This window comes from Scyliorhinus torazame, chromosome 1 (assembly GCF_047496885.1).
Source record: "Scyliorhinus torazame isolate Kashiwa2021f chromosome 1, sScyTor2.1, whole genome shotgun sequence".
Classification (NCBI taxonomy): domain Eukaryota; kingdom Metazoa; phylum Chordata; class Chondrichthyes; order Carcharhiniformes; family Scyliorhinidae; genus Scyliorhinus; species Scyliorhinus torazame.
Window position 1 is genome coordinate 330,030,999 of NC_092707.1, and position 22,001 is coordinate 330,052,999.

The following is a 22,001-nucleotide window of genomic DNA, read 5'->3' on the forward strand; positions in this document are numbered from 1 at the left end:
GTTACTCGCTACAGAATTCCCAGCCTCTGAGCTGCTCTTCTCGCTACAGCATTGACATGGCTCTTGCCAATGGTAACTTCCTTGAATGTTGACGATAGGGAATTCATTGATGATAATGTCATTGATTGTCAAGATAAGATGGTTAGAAACTCTCTTGGAGATATCTTGGGGGCAAAAAAATGTTACTTGCCATTTATCAACCCAAGTCTGAATGTTGTCCAGGTCTTGCTGTGTGTGGACACTGACTGCCTCAATGTCTGAAGAGTCGCAAATGGTTCAAAACACTGCAATCATCAGCAAACATGCCCATTTCTGATCTTATGATGGAAGGAGGTAATTAATGAAACAGCTGAAGATGGTTGGGCCTAAGATACTATTGAGTAACTCCTGCAGCATCTCCTGCCGCTTGATAGCATTGTTAACATCACATTCCATTCACTTAGCTTGATGAAATGGCAATTGACCAAATTGGATTTGTCAAATATTGTGCAATTTTATGCGAGTGATGTAAGAAAGTTTAAATAAAAATAGTGGACAACTTGAAAGCTCAAGTCAAAACAGCAACACAGAAAATAACTATTTGAGCCTAATAAATGTTAGATTTGAAGATAAAGATTTGCACCAAGAGTTATGCTCCTCTTTCAGAGCATGCACAAAAACGTCCTGTTCGCATTTAAGTTGCGATCAGATCCCCAATATTTAAAAAAATAAATTTAGAGCACTCAATTCATTTTTTCCAATTAAGGGGCAATTTAGCGTGGCCAATTCATCTACCCTGCACATCTTTGGGTTGTGGGGGTGACACCCACGCAAACATGGGGAGAACGTGCAAACTCTACACGGACAGTGAACCAGAGTCGGGATCGAACCTGGGACCTCGGTGCAGACCCCCAATATTAAACTATTTTTTCTCTTAAATTCAAACATCCAGTATTTAGCATTTTTTTTCTTAAATCAATGTATTTATAATGACTAGCCTTGACAAAGAGTCATCCAGACTCAAAACATTAGCTCCCCTTTTCACTCCATAGATGCTGTCGGACCTGCTGCGATTGTCCAGTATTTGCTATTTTTGTTTGAGATTCCAGCATCTGCAGTAATTTGCTTTTATCTTTGTATTTACAGTGGCTTTCACTGCCAAAATAGGGAAGCAAATACTGCAATTTGTTACTGACTTTGACAAACTGTTTTGTTTAAGTGGTAACATTGACTTTGGAAAACTGCCTCCTTTTTATAGGTATACCCATGCTTAACCAGAGAAAGGATTTCCTGCTATTAAACAATTAAAGCTGTTCGCCCATTATTTGTTTCAACAACAATATGCAATTTAATTTATTTATCAAGTACAGGCATTAAATGCTGTCATATATAAAGCATAGTGGTCAAAACACTTTTAGCAAATGATTACAGAATTGAATTCCAAAACAATAAAAGATACCAAAAAAAACGATAACATACTAGTGACTCCCTTGCTGCTTTCATGGTCTCAGCAAAATGTCCAACAATCTTCCTTGGAAACTGCTTACGTTTTGAGGCGGTCTCTTGAATACATTCATCCAAATCATCATCTAAACTCCTTATGTCATTACCTAAAAATAAAATTGTTATACAGGATATTTAGTAAAGATATAATTATTAATTTGCCAGATTTTGCCTTTTTGGAATTGGTTAAAATCAGTTTACATAAAAACCTCAAGAGTCATGTGTGTTTTTCCCCAGCATAAAATTTGAATAATTTGATAAAGTATGGAGGTTTTAAGATTAGAGGGGTCAGTATTGGCCTCTTGATCTTCCAGAAGCCGAACTGAATCATGCATGATTAACAGATTCAGATTAGTTAAAAGAGCCAGGAAGAAATTAATTAATCCAGGATATTATGGTGGCACCCAACATTTTGATTTACAAAGCAATTCAAAAATCATCTAAATTAGATTTAATTACAACCAGGAAACGGAAGTTATGCTCCATTAGTAATTTTCTGCCGTTAGACATTAATATTCATTTTGTAGTTACTTCACTGTCCAAACGCATAAATATACTAGCTGCATAACGTTTGTAAACTTTGTAAATAGACCAGTCACCTGAGATTTGCTGCACAGGAACTGGTCATTAGGCCCATGTGGTCTCTGCTGTTTATGCCCACCTGAACTTCCTCATAGCTAACCTGTATGTCCTGTTACTTTCCCCTTCACATATATGTCAAACTTCCTCTCACCACAACGACTCTCGGGGTAAAGAAATTCCTTCTGAATTCTTTAGTGGATTAGTGACCATCATAAATTTGGTGTCTAATTTTGGATTTCCCTAGAAGTCAAAAGGCCTTCTAACCTCTACCCTGTCAAGCCCCTTCATAATTTTAAAGACTTCTGTAAGGTCATCCTTCAATTTTCTAGGGAAAAGAGCCCCAACCTCTTCAGCCTTCCCATGATATCTTTGTCATCTTTTTAACACTTTCAGTGCCTCTTAAAATACAGGTCACCATAATACAAAATGGATTTATAGTGTGGTCTAACCACATTTTCAAACTTGACTTCTCTGCTTTTCAATTCTTTTCCTCCAGTAATTAACTTGTGCTTTGTTTTCGTGTTTTTCTTGATTTGTTAACTTGCATGATTTGTGAATGGGTCACCGTAGATAGCTCTGCTCTTTAATTTAGATGCTAATTTCCAATGAACAAATGACCTCCGTATTTACTGCACCAACTTATATTTGCTGGGTCATTTGCCATTTACCAGTCCACTCTGCAAGTTTATTAACATCTAATGTTCAGTTTTCTTCAGTATTTATTGTTAATGTTGAAATATTAACATCAAGAGCTAATGGCTAAGGAAGTAAACCTGACAAAGTGTGGAATGGAGCCCTATTAGGAGTTTGGTGTTTTCTCTCAACTTAGCAACTTCTGGCAACTCCTGCAACTGACCAGGCCTACTGGCATGGAAAGAGATTTTTAGATCGCCATGAGCAATCAGCTGGCATAGTGCTACATCATCCTGTTGCTATCATCTGGAGGTGTAGTCTACATCATATGTCTTCTCTTAGGCAGTTCCTTGGAGTTGAGGATTACTTGCTACCACATAAAAAACTGTTTTCAGGTAACCAAGGGGACCAATCCGCAACCATCAGTTTCTGTCAAAGGTGGGGCAGATGGCGGTTGGACAGGGGTGCCCAGGTTGTCACACGCTCCTTTCAGTTTTGATATTTGGTTTCAGTTTCTCAGCAAGAAAAGAGCTCCTTCGTGGATGCTTTTCCTCCACTTCGGACAGTCAGACATGATGGCCCCTCCCACCGTCGGAGCCTGTAGCACCCGTTCACTATGTCAATCAAATTGAAACATTTACTATTTGTTTCAATATAGAACTGTAATGGTACAGAAGACTTCCGTGCATAATGTTAATTTTTAAACATACATTCAAGGGATGTGGGCTTCGCTGACTAGGTCAGTATTTGCTGCCTATCCCCAAAAAGGTGGTGGTGAACTGTCTTCTTAACCCCTGCAGTCTGCGTGGTGTAGGTACACCCACAGTGCTGTTAGGGAGGGAGTCCAGGGATTTTAACCCAGTGACGGTGAACAAAGAACAATACAGCACAGGAACAGCTCTTTTGGCCCTCCAAGCCGAGGTAGTATGGGCTGAAGTTAGAAACAGGAAAGGAGAGGTCACCCTGTTGGGAGTTTTTTTATAGGCCTCCTAATAGTTCTAGGGATGTAGAGGAAAGGATGGCGAAGATGATTCTGGATATGAGCGAAAGTAACAGGGTAGTTATTATGGGAGACTTTAACTTTCCAAATATTGACTGGAAAAGATATAGTTTGAGTACAATAGATGGGTCGTTTTTTGTACAGTGTGTGCAGGAGGGTTTCCTGAAACAATATGTTGACAGGCCAACAAGAGGCAAGGCCACGTTGGATTTGGTTTTGGGTAATGAACCAGGCCAGGTGTTGGATTTGGAGGTAGGAGAGCACTTTGGGGACAGTGACCACAATTCGGTGACGTTTACGTTAATGATGGAAAGGGATAAGTGTACACCGCAGGGCAAGAGTTATAGCTGGGGGAAGGGCAATTATGATGCCATTAGACGTGACTTGGGGGGGGATAAGGTGGAGAAGTAGGCTGCAAGTGTTGGGCACACTGGATAAGTGGGGCTTGTTCAAGGATCAGCTACTGCGTGTTCTTGATAAGTATGTACCGGTCAGACAGGGAGGAAGGCGTCGAGCGAGGGAACCGTGGTTTACCAACGAAGTGGAATCTCTTGTTAAGAGGAAGAAGGAGGCCTATGTGAAGATGAAGTGTGACGTTTCGGTTGGGGCGATGGATAGTTACAAGGTAGCGAGGAAGGATCTAAAGAGAGAGCTAAGACGAGCAAGGAGGGGACATGAGAAGTATTTGGCAGGAAGGATCAAGGAAAACCCAAAAGCTTTCTATAGGTATGTCAGGAATAAGCGAATGACTAGGGAAAGAGTAGGACCAGTCAAGGACAGGGATGGGAAATTGTGTGTGGAGTCTGAAGAGATAGGCGAGATACTAAATGAATATTTTTCGTCAGTATTCACTCAGGAAAAAGATAATGTTGTGGAGGAGAATGCTGAGCCCCAGGCTAATAGAATAGATGGCATTGAGGTACGTAGGGAAGAGGTGTTGGCAATTCTGGACAGGCTGAAAATAGATAAGTCCCCGGGACCTGATGGGATTTATCCTAGGATTCTCTGGGAGGCCAGGGAAGAGATTGCTGGACCTTTGGCTTTGATTTTTATGTCATCATTGGCTACAGGAATAGTGCCAGAGGACTGAAGGACAGCAAATGTGGTCCCTGTGTTCAAAAAGGGGAGCAGAGACAACCCCGGCAACTATAGACCGGTGAGCCTCACGTCTGTAGTGGGTAAAGTCTTGGAGGGGATTATAAGAGACAAGATTTATAATCATCTAGATAGGAATAATATGATCAGGGATAGTCAGCATGGCTTTGTGAAGGGTAGGTCATGCCTCACAAACCTTATTGAGTTCTTTGAGAAGGTGACTGAACAGGTAGACGAGGGTAGAGCAGTTGATGTGGTGTATATGGATTTCAGCAAAGCGTTTGATAAGGTTCCCCACGGTAGGCTATTGCAAAAAATACGGAGGCTGGGGATTGAGGGTGATTTAGAGATGTGGATCAGAAATTGGCTAGCTGAAAGAAGACAGAGGGTGGTGGTTGATGGGAAATGTTCAGAATGGAGTACAGTCACAAGTGGAGTACCACAAGGATCTGTTCTGGGGCCGTTGCTGTTTGTCATTTTTATCAATGACCTAGAGGAAGGCGCAGAAGGGTGGGTGAGTAAATTTGCAGACGATACTAAAGTCGGTGGTGTTGTCGATAGTGTGGAAGGATGTAGCAGGTTACAGAGGGATATAGATAAGCTGCAGAGCTGGGCTGAGAGGTGGCAAATGGAGTTTAATGTAGAGAAGTGTGAGGTGATTCACTTTGGAAGGAATAACAGGAATGCGGAATATTTGGCGAATGGTAAAGTTCTTGAAAGTGTGGATGAGCAGAGGGATCTAGGTGTCCATGTACATAGATCCCTGAAAGTTGCCACCCAGGTTGATAGGGTTGTGAAGAAGGCCTATGGAGTGCTGGCCTTTATTGGTAGAGGGATTGAGTTCCGGAGTCGGGAGGTCATGTTGCAGCTGTACAGAACTCTGGTACGGCCGCATTTGGAGTATTGCGTACAGTTCTGGTCACCGCATTATAGGAAGGACGTGGAGGCTTTGGAGCGGGTGCAGAGGAGATTTACCAGGATGTTGCCTGGTATGGAGGGAAAATCTTGAGGAAAGGCTGATGGACTTGAGGTTGTTTTCGTTGGAGAGAAGAAGGTTAAGAGGAGACTTAATAGAGGTATACAAAATGATCAGGGGGTTGGATAGGGTGGACAGTGAGAGCCTTCTCCCGCGGATGGATATGGCTGGCACGAGGGGACATAACTTTAAACTGAGGGGTAATAGATATAGGACAGAGGTCAGAGGTAGGTTCTTTACGCAAAGAGTAGTGAGGCCGTGGAATGCCCTACCTGCTACAGTAGTGAACTCGCCAACATTGAGGGCATTTAAAAGTTTATTGGATAAACATATGGATGATAATGGCATAGTGTAGGTTAGATGGCTTTTGTTTCGGTGCAACATCGTGGGCCGAAGGGCCTGTACTGCGCTGTATTGTTCTATGTTCTATAAGCCTGTACCGGTCATGATACCAACCTTTGCCAAAACTCTAGCACTTCCTTGTGCCATATCCCCCTATACCCATCTTATCCATGGGCTTGTCAAGATGCCTTTTGAACGATGATATGGTTCCAAATCAAGCAGGTGAGTGACTTGGAGGGGAACTTCCAGGTGGTGGTGTTCCAATGTACCTGCTGCCTTTGTCCTTCTAGATGGTAATGGTTGCATGTTTGGAAGCTGCTCTCCAAGGAGCCTTGGTGAGTTCCTGCAAAGCACCTTGCAGATGGTACACATCGCTGCTACTGTGTTGGTGGTGGAGGGAGTACCAATCAAGCTTTGTCTTGGATGGTATCAAACTTGAGTGCTGTTGGTGCTGCATTCAACCAGGCAAGTGGGAAGTATTCCAACACACTCCTGTAGGTTGTGGACAGGCTCCGGGGAGTCAAGAGTTACTTGCCACAGGATTCCTAGACTGTGACCTGCCACAGTATTTATATGGCTAGTCCAGTTGAGATTATGGTTAATAGTAACCTCCATAGACTCCCTACAGTGCAGAAGGTCATTCGGCCCATCAAGTCTGCACCGACCCTCCGAAAGAGCGCTCCATCCAAGCCCACTCCCCCACCCTATCCCAATAACCCCTAACCTAACCCACACATCTTTGGACACGAAGGGGCAATTTAGCATGGCCAAACCACCTAACCTGCACATCTTTGGACTGTGGGATGAAACCAAAGCACCCGGAGGAAACCCACGCAGAGACAGGGAGAATGTGCAAACTCCACACAGACATTCATCCAATGCCAGAATTGACCGCGGGTCCCTGGCGCTGTGAGGCAACAGTACAGACCATTGTGCCACCCAGTATGTTGATAATTGGGGATTCAGTGACAGCAATGCCATCGAATGTTAAGGGACAATAGGTAGATCCTGTCTTGCTGGAGAGGAGTCACTGCCTGGCACTTGAGTGGCACAAATGTTACTTGCCACTTGTCAGCCCAGGCCTGGTCTTGCTGGATTTTGACATGGACTGCTTCAGTATCTGAGGAGTCACGAATGATGCTGAACATCGTGCAATCGTCAGTGAACATCCACACATCTGACCGTACGATGTGAAACGTGACTGTTTCTTTAAAGACTGAGCCTCAGTCTTTATGTACCTTTCCGTATATCAAAATGAAGGCAGGTGATATATTCAGTAAACTCTATTACAGTTAAAAAGATTCACTGTTCAACCTTGAGGTCTTGCTATATGGATCTCGATATTGGGCAAGGGCATCTGAAAGAAATTCAGAAATGATTGAGGACGGTGCCAAGGAGGCCCGGCCAACCACGCCCACATGTTCTGGTCTTGCCCCAGACCTGCAGGGTACTGGACAGCCTTCTTCGAGGCAATGTCCAAAGTGGTGGGGATGAGGGTGGAGCCATGCCCGAAAGAGGTGGTATTCGGGGTGTCGGACCAGCCAGATCTATTCCTGGGGAGGAGGGCGGATGCCCTTGCCTTTGCCTCCCTGATCGCCCGCCGTAGAATCCTGTTTGGCTGGCGGTCAGCAGCACCATCCAAAGCTGCAGACTGGCTGTCCGACCTCTCGGAATCTCTCCAAATGGAGAAAATCAAATTCGCCATCAGAGGGTCAGGCGACGGCTTCCACAGAACGTGGGAGCCATTCACGCAATTGTTCCGGGACCTGTTTGTGGCCAACGAACAAGAGGAAGAATAGCCAGGTAGCCAAGAATCAGGGGAAAGTAGCCAAAGCATGAAAGGGAGAGATAGACCAGGAGAGGGGGAGGAACAGCTAAACCTACGGGGAAAGAAAGGACAACCACAGGAAGGTGGGGGGAAAAGAGAGGGACGAGACAGGGTACAAGAGAGGAGAACCAGGAAGGATGGGGGGGGGGGGGGAAGAGAGAGAGAGAGAGAGAGAGAGAGAGAGAGAGAGAGAGAGAGAGAGAGAGAAGAGGCAGGGAAATGAGAGCCGGAATGAAGGCACGGGATACAAGAACGAACATGACATCTCCAGGAGTAGGGAACGAGGAGAATGAAGACGAACGACGGGAGGAACGGCAGAAGCGGCGGTGAGTGCGAGACGGCAGCGAGATCCGTCCGGGAGAAGCAAGCGACAACAACACCAAACCCATTCGAGTATTGCCCACTGTAATTGTCTCTCCGGCACCCAAATGTATATTTACCTCCCCGGTCTCCACCCCCCCCCCCCCCCCTCGCGCAAACAGTCGCCTACTTGTGTGTTGGAAATAATTTTGCCAGTTGTACAGAGTTGCTGCTGTTGAGCTGGTGCACAATACCCTACCAGTTATCCTATTTTATTTTTTATTGTATTTTTTTTTTTACTATTTTCTTTTCTTTGGTATGTTTGGGTGTGCCCTTCTCTTTTATATATGTGATATATAATATATATTTCTTATCCTGTGTACACAACGGTAAATATACTTTGTTCAAAAACCCAATAAAAAACACTTCTATATAAAAAAAAAAAGAAATGATTGAGGGAAACTGTCATCCTCGATTTATTTAAGGGAACAAAAGCAAAAATTAACTGATACAAGAGAATTGTGATCAAGTTTCATATGAAGTTAAAGCAGGACACCTGCTTTCCACTGCATTTTGCACTAAAAATGTTGTTTACTGTCGAGAGACTGCAAATAAAATTGGACTGAATTTATTTTGTTCCATACCATATCTCAGCTCCTCGTCCTCAGAGGCCTCTTGCCATATACAGCCCATTGACAAGGATATTCTCTTGAACAGCAGTTTTAAATATCTGCAAGAAGAATTATTGCACATCATCAAGCCTCCAAAATTAACTATACGGTCAGAATCCCAGTTGTTCCCCCCTCCCAAGCCTTCCCGATTCCTGCTTCTCTCCACTCCCCCAGCTATCCCTTCATGATTCCCCCCCTCCTCCAACACCGCATTCACCCGGACCTTTCCCCGTCATCCCACTGGGCCTTCCTAATCCAGCCCCTCCCAACTCGCTTTTCCCGTTTCCCATCTGAACACTGCCCTGCCCCAAACTTTATCTCCCCTCCACCAACTCTCTTCCCTTCTCCTGACATTCCCCACCCCCAATTCTCTTCCCATGTCCAGAACCACCCACCACCAACTCTCAGCCCCTCGCTCTCCCCCGCTCTCAGCCCCTCGCTCCCCCCCGCTCCCAGCCCCTCGCTCCCCCCGCTCCCAGCCCCTCGCTCCCAGCCCCTCGCTCCCCCCCGCTCCCAGCCCCTCGCTCCCCCCGCTCCCAGCCCCTCGCTCCCCCCGCTCCCAGCCCCTCGCTCCCCCCGCTCCCAGCCCCTCGCTCCCCCGCTCCCAGCCCTCGCTCCCCCCCGCTCCCAGCCCCTCGCTCCCCCCGCTCCCAGCCCCTCGCTCCCCCCCGCTCCCAGCCCCTCGCTCCCCCCCGCTCCCCAGCCCTCGCTCCCCCCGCTCCCAGCCCCCTCGCTCCCCCCGCTCCCAGCCCCTCGCTCCCAGCCCCTCGCTCCCAGCCCCCTCGCTCCCCCCGCTCCCCAGCCCCCCGCTCCCAGCCCCTCGCTCCCCCCGCTCCCAGCCCCCCGCTCCCCCCGCTCCAGCCCCTCCCTCCCCCCGCTCCCCAGCCCCTCCCTCCCCCCGCTCCCAGCCCCTCCCTCCCCCCGCTCCCAGCCCCTCCTCCCCCCGCTCCCAGCCCCTCCCTCCCCCCGCTCCCAGCCCCTCCCTCCCCCCGCTCCCAGCCCTCCCTCCCCCCGCTCCCAGCCCCTCCCTCCCCCCGCTCCCAGCCCCTCCCTCCCCCCGCTCCCAGCCCCTCCCTCCCCCCGCTCCCAGCCCCTCCTCCCCCCGCTCCCAGCCCCTCCCTCCCCCCGCTCCCAGCCCCTCCCTCCCCCCGCTCCCAGCCCCTCCCTCCCCCCGCTCCCAGCCCCTCCCTCCCCCCGCTCCCAGCCCCTCCCTCCCCCGCTCCCAGCCCCTCCCTCCCCCCGCTCCCAGCCCCTCCCTCCCCCCGCTCCAGCCCCTCCCTCCCCCGCTCCCAGCCCCTCCCTCCCCCCGCTCCCAGCCCCTCCCTCCCAGCCCCCCGCTCCCAGCCCCTCGCTCCCAGCCCCCCGCTCCCAGCCCCTCGCTCCCAGCCCCCCGCTCCCAGCCCCCCGCTCCCAGCCCCCCGCTCCCAGCCCCTCGCTCCCAACCCCTCGCTCCCCCCCGCTCCCAGCCCCTCGCTCCCCCCGCTCCCAGCCCCTCGCTCCCAGCCCCTCGCTCCCCCCCGCTACCAGCCCCTCGCTCCCAGCCCTCGCTCCCAGCCCCTCGCTCCCAGCCCCTCGCTCCCCTCGCTCCCAGCCCCTCGCTCCCCCCGCTCCCAGCCCCTCGCTCCCCCCGCTCCCAGCCCCTCGCTCCCCCCGCTCCCAGCCCCTCGCTCTCCCCCGCTCCCAGCCCCTCGCTCTCCCCGCTCCCAGCCCCTCGCTCCCCCCGCTCCCAGCCCCTCGCTCCCCCCGCTCCCAGCCCCTCGCTCCCCCCGCTCCCAGCCCCTCGCTCCCCCCGCTCCCAGCCCCTCGCTCCCCCCCGCTCCCAGCCCCTCGCTCCCCCCGCTCCCAGCCCCTCGCTCCCCCCGCTCCCAGCCCCTCGCTCCCCCCCGCTCCCAGCCCCTCGCTCCCCCCGCTCCCAGCCCCTCGCTCCCCCCGCTCCCAGCCCCTCGCTCCCAGCCTCTCGCTCCCAGCCCCTCGCTCCCCCCGCTCCCAGCCCCTCGCTCCCCCCGCTCCCAGCCCCTCGCTCCCCCCGCTCCCCAGCCCCTCGCTCCCCCCGCTCCCAGCCCCTCGCTCCCCCCGCTCCCAGCCCCTCGCTCCCCCCCGCTCCCAGCCCCTCGCTCCCCCCGCTCCCAGCCCCTCGCTCCCCCCGCTCCCAGCCCCTCGCTCCCCCGCTCCCAGCCCCTCGCTCCCCCCGCTCCCAGCCCCTCGCTCTCCCCGCTCCCAGCCCCTCGCTCTCCCCGCTCCCAGCCCCTCGCTCTCCCCGCTCCCAGCCCCTCGCTCTCCCCGCTCCCAGCCCCTCGCTCTCCCGCTCCCAGCCCCTCGCTCTCCCCGCTCCCAGCCCCTCGCTCTCCCCGCTCCCAGCCCCTCGCTCACCCCGCTCCCAGCCCCTCGCTCTCCCCGCTCCCAGCCCCTCGCTCTCCCCGCTCCCAGCCCCTCGCTCTCCCCGCTCCCAGCCCCTCGCTCTCCCCGCTCCCAGCCCCTCGCTCCCCCCGCTCCAGCCCCTCGCTCCCCCCGCTCCCAGCCCCTCGCTCCCAGCCCCTCGCTCCCCCCCGCTCCCAGCCCCTCGCGTCCCCCCGCTCCCAGCCCCTCGCTCCCCCCGCTCCCAGCCCCTCGCTCTCCCCGCTCCAGCCCCTCGCTCTCCCCGCTCCCAGCCCCTCGCTCTCCCCGCTCCCAGCCCCTCGCTCTCCCCGCTCCCAGCCCTCGCTCTCCCCGCTCCCAGCCCCTCGCTCTCCCCGCTCCCAGCCCCTCGCTCTCCCCGCTCCCAGCCCCTCTCGCTCTCCCCGCTCCCAGCCCCTCGCTCTCCCCGCTCCCAGCCCCTCGCTCTCCCCCGCTCCCAGCCCCTCGCTCTCCCCGCTCCCAGCCCCTCTCTCTCCCGCTCCCAGCCCCTCGCTCTCCCCGCTCCCAGCCCCTCGCTCTCCCCGCTCCCAGCCCCTCGCTCTCCCCGCTCCCAGCCCCTCGCTCTCCCCGCTCCCAGCCCCTCGCTCTCCCCGCTCCCAGCCCCTCGCTCTCCCCGCTCCCAGCCCCTCGCTCTCCCCGCTCCCAGCCCCTCGCTCTCCCCGCTCCCAGCCCCTCGCTCTCAACCCTCTCAACCCCTCGCTCTCTCCGCTCTCAACCCCTCGCTCTCTCCGCTCTCAACCCCTCGCTCTCTCCGCTCTCAACCCCTCGCTCTCTCCGCTCTCAACCCCTCGCTCTCTCCGCTCTCAACCCCTCGCTCTCTCCGCTCTCAACCCCTCGCTCTCTCCGCTCTCAACCCCTCGCTCTCTCCGCTCTCAACCCCTCGCTCTCTCCGCTCTCAACCCCTCGCTCTCTCCGCTCTCAACCCCTCGCTCTCTCCGCTCTCAACCCCTCGCTCTCTCCGCTCTCAACCCCTCGCTCTCTCCGCTCTCAACCCCTCGCTCTCTCCGCTCTCAACCCTCACTCTCAACCCCTCGCTCTCTCTGCTCTCAACTCCTCGCTCTCTCCGCTCTCAACCCCTCGCTCTCTCCGCTCTCAACCCCTCTCTCTCTCCGCTCTCAACCCCTCTCTCTCTCCGCTCTCAACCCCTCTCTCTCTCCGCTCTCAACCCCTCTCTCTCTCCGCTCTCAGCCTCTCTCCGGTCTCAATCCCTCTCCTCTCCCCCCTCGCTCCTCTCCCCCTACCCCCTTCCCACCTCTCACTCCCTTCCCTCTTCCTTCCCCCCCACTCCCTTCCCTCTTCCTGCCTCTCCCCCCATCCCTCTTCATTCCTCTCCCTAACCCCCTTCCCTCCTCCCCCCCACCCCTTCCCTCTTCCTTTCTCCCATCACCCCCTTCCCTCCCCCCACCCGCTTCCCTGCCCCCACCCCCGCCCCCTTCCCCCTCACCCCCCTTCCCTCCCCCTCACCCCCTTCCCTCCCCCTCACCCCCTTCCCTCCCCCTCCCCTCCCCCCCACCCCCTTCCCTCCCCCTCCCCTCCCCCCACACCCTTCCCTTCCCTCCCGCCCCCTTCCCTCCCGCCCCACCCACTTCCCTCCCCACCCACCCACTTCCCTCCCCCCACCCACTTCCCTCCCCCCCCTTCCTTCCTCCACCCCCTTCCTTCCTCCCCCCCCCCCCACACCCTTCCTTCCTCCCACCACCCCCTTCCTTCCACCCCTCTTCCCTCCCCACCCCCTTCCTTCCTTCCCCCCCACCCAAGGCCCTCCCCCACCCCCTTCCTTCCTCCCCCATCCCCTTCCCTCTCCCCCCCCTCCTCCTTCCTTCCTCCCCTTCCCTCTCCCACCCCCTTCCTTCCTCCCCCCACCCCCTTCCTTCCTCCCCCCACCCCCTTCCCTCTTCCTTCCTCTCCACCCTTCCCTCCTCTTCCCCCCCCCACCCCTTCCCTCTTCCTTCCTCCCCACCCACCCCCTACCCTCCCCCACCCCTTCCTTCCTCCCCCCACCCCCTTTCCTCCCTCCCCTCCACCCCTTCCTTCCTGCCCCCACCCCCTTCCTTCCTGCCCCCACCCCCCTTCCTTCCTCCCCCAGCCCCTTCCCTCTTCCTTCCTCTTCCCCCCCACCCCTTCCCTCTTCCTTCCTCTCCCCCCCAGCCCGTTCCCTCTTTCCCCCCACCCCCTTCCTTCCTCCCCACCCACCCCTTCCCTCTTCCTTCCTCTCCCCCCACCCCCCTCCCTCCGCCCCCACCCCTCCCCCACCCCCTTCCTTCCTCCCCCTACCTTCCTCCCCCCCACCCCCTTCCTTCCTCCCCCCCACCCTTTCCTCTTCCTTCCTCCCCCCACCCTTTCCTCTTCCTTCCTCCCCCACCCTTTCCTCTTCCTTCCTCCCCCCACCCCCTACCCTCCTCCCCCCACCCCCTACCCTCCTCCCCCCCACCCCCTACCCTCCTCCCCCCCCACCCCCTACCCTCCTCCCCCCCACCCGCTTCCTTCCTCCCTCCACCCCTTCCCTCTTCCTTCACCCGTTCCCTCTTCCTTCACCCGTTCCCTCTTACTTCCTATCCCCCACCCCCTTCCCTCCTCCCCCCCACCCCCTTCCCGCTTCCCCCCCACCCCCTTCCTTCCTCCCCCCCCCACATCCTTCCCTCTTCCTTCCTCCCCCCCCACCCCCTTCCCTCTCCCTACCCCCTTTCCTCTTCCTTCCCCCCCACCCTCTTCCTCTCCCCCCACACCCCTCCCTCTTCCGCCCTTCCCCCCCCACCGCCTTCCCTCTTCCTTCCTTCCCCCTCACCCCCTCCCTGTTCCTTCCTCCGCCCCCCCACCCACTTCCTCTTCCTACCTTCCCCCGCTCACTCCCTTCCCTGTTCCTTCCTCCGCCCCCCTACCCCCCTTCCGACCTTCCCCCCTCACTCCCTTCCCTCTTCCTTCCTCCCCCCCACCGCCCTCCCTCTTGCTTCCTCCCCCCCCACCGCCCTCCCTCTTCCTTCCTCCCCCCCACCCCCTCCCTCTTCCTTCTTTCCCCAACCCCCTTCCTTCCTTCCCCCTCACTCCCTTCCCTCTTCCTTCGTTCCCCCCCCCACTCCCTTCCCTCTTCCTTCCTTTCCTCCACCCCCTTCCCTCTTCCTTCCTCCCCCCCACCCTCTTCCCGCCCCTCTTCCTTCCTTGCCCCCCCTTCCCTCTTCCTTCCCCCCATCTCCTTCCCTCTTCCTTCCTCCCCCCCACCCCCTTCCTTCCTTCCCCCTTTCACCCCCCACCCCTTCCTTCCTCCCCCACCCCCTTTCCTTCCTCCCCCCACCCCCCTTTCCTTCCTCCCCCCAGCCCCTTCCCTCTTCCTTCCTCCCCCCCAGCCCCTTCCCTCTTCCTTCCTCTCCCCCCACCACATTCCCTCTTCCTTCCTCTCCCCCCACCCCCCTTCCTTCCTCCCCCCACCCCTTCCCTCTTCCTTCCTCCCCCCACCCCCTCCCCTTCCTTCCCCACCCCTTCCCTCTTCCTTCACCCCCCACCCCTTCGCTCTTCCTTCCTCCCCCCCCTCTTCCTTCCTCCCCCCCCCCCCCTTCCCCCTTCCTTCCTCCCCCACCCCCTTCCTTCCTCCCCCCCACACCCTTCCCTCTTCCTTCCTCCCCCCCACCCACTTCCCTCTTCCTTCTCCCCCACCCCCTTCCTCTCCCCCACACCCCCCTCCCTCTTCCTCCCTCCCTCACCTCCTCCCTGTTCTTCCTCCCCCCCCACCCCCTTCCTACCTTCCCCCCTCACTCCCTTCCCTGTTCCTTCCTCCGCTCCCCACCCCCTTCCCTCTTCCGACCTTCCCCACTCACTCCCTTCCCTCTTCCTTCCTCCCCCCACCCCCTTCCCTCTTCCTTCGTTCCCCCCACCTTCTTCCCCCCACGCTCTTCCTTCCCCCCCACCCTCTTGCCTCCCCCCCAACCCCTTCCCTCTTCCTTCCTTGCCCCCCCTTCCCTTCCCCCCCCCACATCTCCTTCCCTCTTCCTTCCTCCCCCCACCCACCTTTCCGTCCTCCCCCCACCCCCCCTTCCTCCCTCCCCCCCCACCCCCCCTTCCTCCATCCCCACCCCCCCTTCCTCCATCCCACCCCCACCCCCCCTTACTCCCTCCCCCCCACCCCCCCTTACTCCCTCCCCCCCACCCCCCCTTACTCCCTCCCCCCCCACCCCCCCTTACTCCCTCCCCCCCACCCCCTTCCTTCCTCACCCCCCCGCCCCTTCCCTCTTCCTTCCTCCCCCCCCACCCCTTCCCTCTTCCTTCCTCTCCCCTCCCCTCTTCCTTCCTCTCCCCAACCCCCTTCCTTCGTCCCACTCCACCCCTCCTCCTTCTACCCCCTTTTCCCTCCTCCTCTTCTACCCCCCTTTTCCCTCCTCCTCTTCTACCACCCCCCTTTTCCATCCTCCTCCTCTACCCCCCACGCCCCTTTCCCTTCCCCCTCCTCTACCCCCCGCCCCTTTCCCCTCCTCCTCCTCTACCCCCCGCCCCTTTCCCCTCCTCCTCCTCTACCCCCCGCCCCTTTCCCCTCCTGCTCTTCTACCCCCCGCCCCTTTCCCCTCCTGCTCTTCTACCCCCCGCCCCTTTCCCCTCCTCCTCGTCTACCCCCCGCCCCTTTCCCCTCCTCCTCTTCTACCCCCCGCCCCTTTCCCCTCCTCCTCTTCTACCACCCGCCCCATTCCCCCTCCTCCTCTTCTACCACCCGCCCCTTTCACCTCCTCCTCTTCTACACCCCGCCCCTTTCCCCTTCCTCCTCTTCTAACCCCCGCCCTTTCCCCTCCTCCTCTTCTACCCCCCGCCCCTTTCCCCCTCCTCTTCTACCCCCCGCCCCTTTCCCCTCCTCCTCTTCTACCCCCCGCCCCATTCCCCTCCTCCTCTTCTACCCCCCGCCCCTTTCCCCTACTCCTCTTCTACACCCCGCCCCTTTCCCCTCCTCCTCTTCTAACCCCCGCCCCTTTCCCCTCCTCCTCTTCTACCCCCCGCCCCTTTCCCCTCCTCCTCTTCTACCCCCCGCCCCTTTCCCTCCTCCTCTGCTACCCCCCGCCCCTTTCCCCTCCTCCTCTTCTACCCCCCGCCCCTTTCCCCTCCTCCTCTTCTACCCCCCGCCCCTTTCCCCTCCTCCTCTTCTACCCCCCGCCCCTTTCCCCTCCTCCTCTTCTACCCCCCGCCCCTTGCCCCTCCACCTCCTCTTCTACCCCCTGCCCCTTTCCCCTCCTCCTCCTCTCCCCCCTCCTCCTCCTCCTCCTCTCCCCCCCTCCTCCTCCTCTCCCCCCCCTCCTCCTCCTCCTCCTCTCCCCCCCTCCTCCTCCTCCTCCTCCTCTCCCCCCTCCTCCTCCTCCTCTCCCCTCCTCCTCCTCCTCCTCTCCCCCCCTCCGCCTCCTCCTCTCCCCCCTCCTCCTCCTCCTCCTCCTCTCCCCCCTCCTCCTCCTCTCCCCCCCTCCTCCTCCTCTCCCCCATCTCCTCCTCTCCCCCCCATCACCTCCTCTCCCCCCCCCATCACCTCTTCTCCCCCCTCCTCCTCTCCCTCCCCCCTCCTCCTCTCCCCCCCCTCCTCCTCCTCTCCCCCCCCTCCTCCTCTCCCCCCCCTCCTCCTCTTCTCCCCCTCCTCCTCTTCTCCCCCTCCTCCTCTTCTCCCCCCTCCTCCTCTTCTCCCCCTCCTCCTCTTCTCCCCCTCCTCCTCTTCTCCCCCTCCTCCTCTTCTCCCCCCTCCTCCTCCTCCTCTTCTCCCCCCTCCTCCTCCTCCTCCTCTCCCCCCCCTCCTCCTCTCCCCCCCCTCCTCCTCTTCTCCCCCTCCTCCTCTTCTCCCCCTCCTCCTCTTCTCCCCCTCCTCCTCTTCTCCCCCTCCTCCTCTTCTCCCCCTCCTCCTCTTCTCCCCCCTCCTCCTCCTCCTCTTCTCCCCCCTCCTCCTCCTCCTCTTCTCCCCCCCCTCCTCCTCCTCCTCCTCTCCCCTCCTCCTCCTCCTCTCCTCTCCCCCCCTCCTCCTCCTCCTCCTCTCCCCCCCTCCTCCTCCCCCTCCTCGTCCTCTTCTCCCCCCTCCTCCTCCTCCTCTTCTCCCCCCTCCTCCTCCTCCTCTTCTCCCCCCTCCTCCTCCTCCTCTCCCCCCCCTCCTCCTCTCCCCCCCCTCCTCCTCTTCTCCCCCTCCTCCTCTTCTCCCCCTCCTCCTCTTCTCCCCCTCCTCCTCTTCTCCCCCTCCTCCTCTTCTCCCCCTCCTCCTCTTCTCCCCCTCCTCCTCTTCTCCCCCCTCCTCCTCTTCTCCCCCCTCCTCCTCCTCCTCTTCTCCCCCCTCCTCCTCCTCCTCTTCTCCCCCCCCTCCTCCTCCTCCTCCTCTCCCCTCCTCCTCCTCCTCCTCCTCTCCCCCCCTCCTCCTCCTCCTCCTCTCCCCCCCTCCTCCTCCCCCTCCTCGTCCTCTTCTCCCCCCTCCTCCTCCTCCTCTTCTCCCCCCTCCTCCTCCTCCTCTTCTCCCCCCTCCTCCTCCTCCTCTTCTCCCCCCTCCTCCTCCTCCTCTTCTCCCCCCTCCTCCTCCTCCTCCTCTCCCCCCCTCCGCCTCCTCCTCTCCCCCCTCCTCCTCCTCCTCCTCCTCCTCTCCCCTCCTCCTCTTCTCCCCCCTCCTCCTCCTCCTCTTCTCCCCCCTCCTCCTCCTCCTCTTCTCCCCCCTCCTCCTCCTCCTCTTCTCCCCCCTCCTCCTCCTCCTCTTCTCCCCCCTCCTCCTCCTCCTCTTCTCCCCCCTCCTCCTCCTCCTCTTCTCCCCCCTCCTCCTCCTCCTCTTCTCCCCCCTCCTCCTCCTCCTCTTCTCCCCCCTCCTCCTCCTCCTCTTCTCCCCCCCTCCTCCTCCTCCTCTTCTCCCCCTCCTCCTCCTCCTCTTCTCCCCCTCCTCCTCCTCCTCTTCTCCCCCCTCCTCCTCCTCCTCTTCTCCCCCCTCCTCCTCCTCCTCTTCTCCCCCCTCCTCCTCCTCCTCTTCTCCCCCCTCCTCTTCTCCCCCTCCTCTTCTCCCCCCTCCTCTTCTCCCCCCTCCTCTTCTCCCCCCTCCTCTTCTCCCCCCTCCTCTTCTCCCCCCTCCTCCTCCTCCTCTTCTCCCCCCTCCTCCTCTTCTCCCCCCTCCTCCTCTTCTCCCCCCTCCCCCTCCTCCCCCCTCCCCCTCTTCTTCTCCCCCCTCCCCCTCCTCTTCTCCCCCCTCCCCTCCTCTTCTCCCCCCCTCCTCCTCCTCTTCTCCCCCCTCCTCCTCCTCTTCTCCCCCCTCCTCCTCCTCTTCTCCCCCCTCCTCTTCTCCCCCCTCCTCCTCCTCTTCTCCCCCCTCCTCCTCCTCTTCTCCCCCTCCTCCTCCTCTTCTCCCCCCTCCTCCTCCTCTTCTCCCCCCTCCTCCTCTCCCCCCCCCTCTCTTCTTCTCCTCCTCCCCCCCCTCCCCCAAACCATCACTGGCCGGTTCCCGCTCCACTTACCTTCGGGCCTTCCCATTCGCCCTCCAGTGGGAATTTTTCCAGACGTCTCTGTAGCGGCGCTACCAACCGCTCGAGCGCTGCCTTCACCGCGAGCTTGGAGTGACAGCGCACGCGCCCGTCCGGCACCTCCATCCTCCCGCCCGCTCGGTTCAAACTGTCGGCGGCGCGGGCCCGCCGTTTTCTGCTGTTGTGCCCTTTCCGGTTACACTCACGTCCGTCGGAGCCATCACTCGGCAGTTCCGATGGGAAGCCCAGCCTGCAATAACAGTTCCCCCCCCCCGGCCAACACATTCCTTCTTGAACTCGCGTAGAATACGTTGCATAAGTTCGGTCTGTTTTTCGTGAGAAATAAATCCAGCGGTTTATTAGCGGGACAGATCTAAATAGCGCAACGGAATATAAGGCACAGGCAAAAGGGAAGGACACTGCGCTTTGCGAAATATAAAGGACAATTAAATAAATGATGTCTCTGAGGCGGACGTGCGCCAGTTTTTGTAGTCCGGGCAACATGAGCGGATTCATCGATTGTCACTGTCACCTTGCAGCACCCGAATTCCTCACAGTAAGAGCTAGGCCTGGCTCCGGGCCCTTTCACTCACAGTAAAGGCAATGTTTCCTCAAAGTCATTATTCTGTAATATTCCAGATCTGCGCTGCAGCAAAGGGCCCCAGGTTTTATCTCCTGGTGGGTTCCTGGGCCTAGTCTTCTACAACATGTCAATGTTGGGGCAAGGCCAGACCCGGCTATGATTCTTCCTTTGGCTGTGGAGATTCTCTTGTCGTTAGGAACATAAATGAACAATGAGCTCTTGGTAGTACTGTAACTTAGGCATTTATAATGTCTTGAGTAGCAATTTATCACGTCTTGAGGGGAGGGAAGAAAAATCTGCCAGTTTTCCTTTACTTCAATTAAGTATTGTCATTATCCACACAATGCCATTTAAAACCATTGCGAAAAATGTATTTTTTTTTGCCTAGCATTTGCAATGTTGCATTTTATTTTCAAATAATCCTGATAATTTTTATATTGGATTCGAGGTAATTTACAGACCGACTTAAGAGTTTTCACTTTGTTCTGTGCGATGACAATTTCTTGATTCACATTTTTTATGAGAGAAGTAATAGTTCTGCAGATGTGTGTGCATAACATTGAGTCATTTACACGAGAATGGCCCAGCTGGATGTAAAAGATCTCAGGGCATTATTTCAAAGAGAAGAAGAGTCCCCCCCCCCCCCCCCCCCCCATCGCCCTGGAAAATATTTGTCTCAAATAATATCACAAAAATAGATGATCAGATCACTATCATGGTGCTAGTTGTGGGAGCTTGTTGTGCATAGATTGATGCATTTCCCACATTACAACAGGGCTACAGTTCAGGAGTACTGTACTTCATTGGCTGTAAAGTGCTTTACAGTACCCTAAGGTTGTGTAACTATAGACATGTGAGTCTTTTTATTTTTTATAGATGTATATTTTATACATATGGATATATATGGTAAATACGAGTGGCCCAATTAAGACTACTATAAATTATCACTTATCCCCATTACTATTCTGAGAAACTTTCTGTTTACCTCTAATCCTTGTCTCCGGCCATCCATATGTCCACTGTTAGGATCTTGAACGAGAACCCAACTATACTTTTTATTGCTATGGAGGGAGTGCAGTGAAGGTTTACCAGGCTGATTCCTGGGATGGCGAGACTGTCATATGAGGAGAGTTAGGATTATATTCAACCAAAGAGAAAATGCTGGAAAATCTCAGCAGGTCTGGCAGCATCTGTAGGGAGAGAAAAGAGCTAACGTTTCGAGTCCAGATGGCCCTTTGTCAAAAGGTTAGCTCGAAACGTTAGCTCTTTTCTCTCCCTACAGATACTGCCAGACCTGCTGAGATTTTCCAGCATTTTCTCTTTGTTTTCAGATTCCAGCATCCACAGTCATTTGCCTTTATCTAGGATTATATTCATTCGAGTTTAGAAGAGTAGAGGGGATCTCATAGAAAAGTACAAAATTCTAACAGGATTAGACGTGGTATATTCAGAAAGAATGTTCCCGATGGTGGGGAGTCCAGAGCTAGGGGTCATAGTTTGAGGATAAGGGGTGAATCTTTTAGGACTGAGGTGAGGAGAGATTTCTTCACCCAGAGAATGGTGAATTGGTGGAATTCACGACCACAGAAAGTAGTTGAGGCCAAAACGTTATATAATTTCAAAAAAGAATTAGATATAGCTTTTTGGGCCAAAGGGATCAAGGGTTATGGGGGTAGGCTGGATCAGGGTATTGAATTTCGTGATCAGCTGAAAGGCCTCCTGCTTCTATTTTCTATGTATGTTTCTGTGTATCTCTTTTACACTCTGTCGTATTGTGTAGCTACAATTAGGGGCTTGAGCACCACTCCCACAAGTGACTTTTTGACTTTATCATTTGTCACGTCAACCCAAACTGCTTCTCCATCTTGGTCATCCTTCACTCATGTGCTAATACCATAATTAATTAACAGAGCCACCTTCACCTTTTCATACTTGCTGTCCTTCCTAAATGTTACATAATCCTCAATTTTCGGATCATAATCTAAGTCATCATTTGGCTATGTCTCTAATGGCTATAATATCGTACTTAATCATTTATATCTGTGCTTTTAAGTTAATCTATTTTGTTACAAATTCTACGTGCATTTAAATAGAGAGCCTTTAGATTTGTTCTTTAATTTCTTTTAGCATCTAGCCTTAGCTGCTGATTTACTCTTAGATTTGTACTCTCTGTCTCTTCCTGTCACGGTTTATATATAATTTCTTATATTAGTATCTCCTCTCTTGCCTTCTCTCTACTCTTTGGTTTACCACATCTTCCCCAAATTTACCCCTTGTACCCACCATTCAGTTTAAAACTCTGGTGCTCTAGTTTCCTCCCATGGTCCAAAGATGTGCAGGTAAGGTGGATTGGCTATGCTAAATGTTTCCTTAGTGTCCAAAGATGTGCAGATTAGGTGGGGTCATGTAGATAGGGTGTGTGAATGGTCCTGGGATGGGTGCTCTTTCAGAGGGTTGGTGCAGACCCGATGGGCTGAATGTCCTCCTGCACTAGGCATTCTATGGATTCTACTTCCCTAGTTAACCGGCTCGCTAAAACATTAACTCCAGCATATTTAAGATGTAATCGATCCCAGTGGTACAGATCCCACTTTCCAGAAATTATGACCTTTGAGGTTCTGCTTTTTAATTTGATGCCTAGCTCCTCCTAATGACTATGCAGAGCCTTCTTCCTTGTCCTGT

General features: G+C 55.7%; 2 protein-coding genes across 4 annotated transcripts in view; one reads left to right on the forward strand and one right to left on the reverse strand.

Annotated features, from left to right (window-relative positions):
- nsl1 (NSL1 component of MIS12 kinetochore complex) overlaps positions 1-19,053 on the reverse strand; it is a 49,530-nt gene extending 30,477 nt beyond the window's left edge. Inside the window, 5 exon segments of the mRNA XM_072508794.1 lie at positions 1,459-1,589; positions 8,883-8,922; positions 8,924-8,968; positions 18,731-18,897; positions 18,900-19,053. Of these exon segments, the coding sequence (XP_072364895.1) occupies positions 1,459-1,589; positions 8,883-8,922; positions 8,924-8,968; positions 18,731-18,897; positions 18,900-19,053 (537 nt within the window).
- Positions 19,054-19,169: 116 nt separating this feature from the next.
- The window catches only part of tatdn3 (TatD DNase domain containing 3), a 157,444-nt gene continuing 154,612 nt past the window's right edge, over positions 19,170-22,001 (forward strand). For all 3 annotated transcript variants that reach the window (XM_072508807.1, XM_072508817.1, XM_072508824.1), the window contains exon 1: positions 19,170-19,292. In XM_072508807.1, coding sequence (XP_072364908.1) covers positions 19,191-19,292 — 102 coding nt within the window. In that variant the 5' untranslated portion in view covers positions 19,170-19,190. The remainder of the gene's footprint in view (positions 19,293-22,001) is intronic.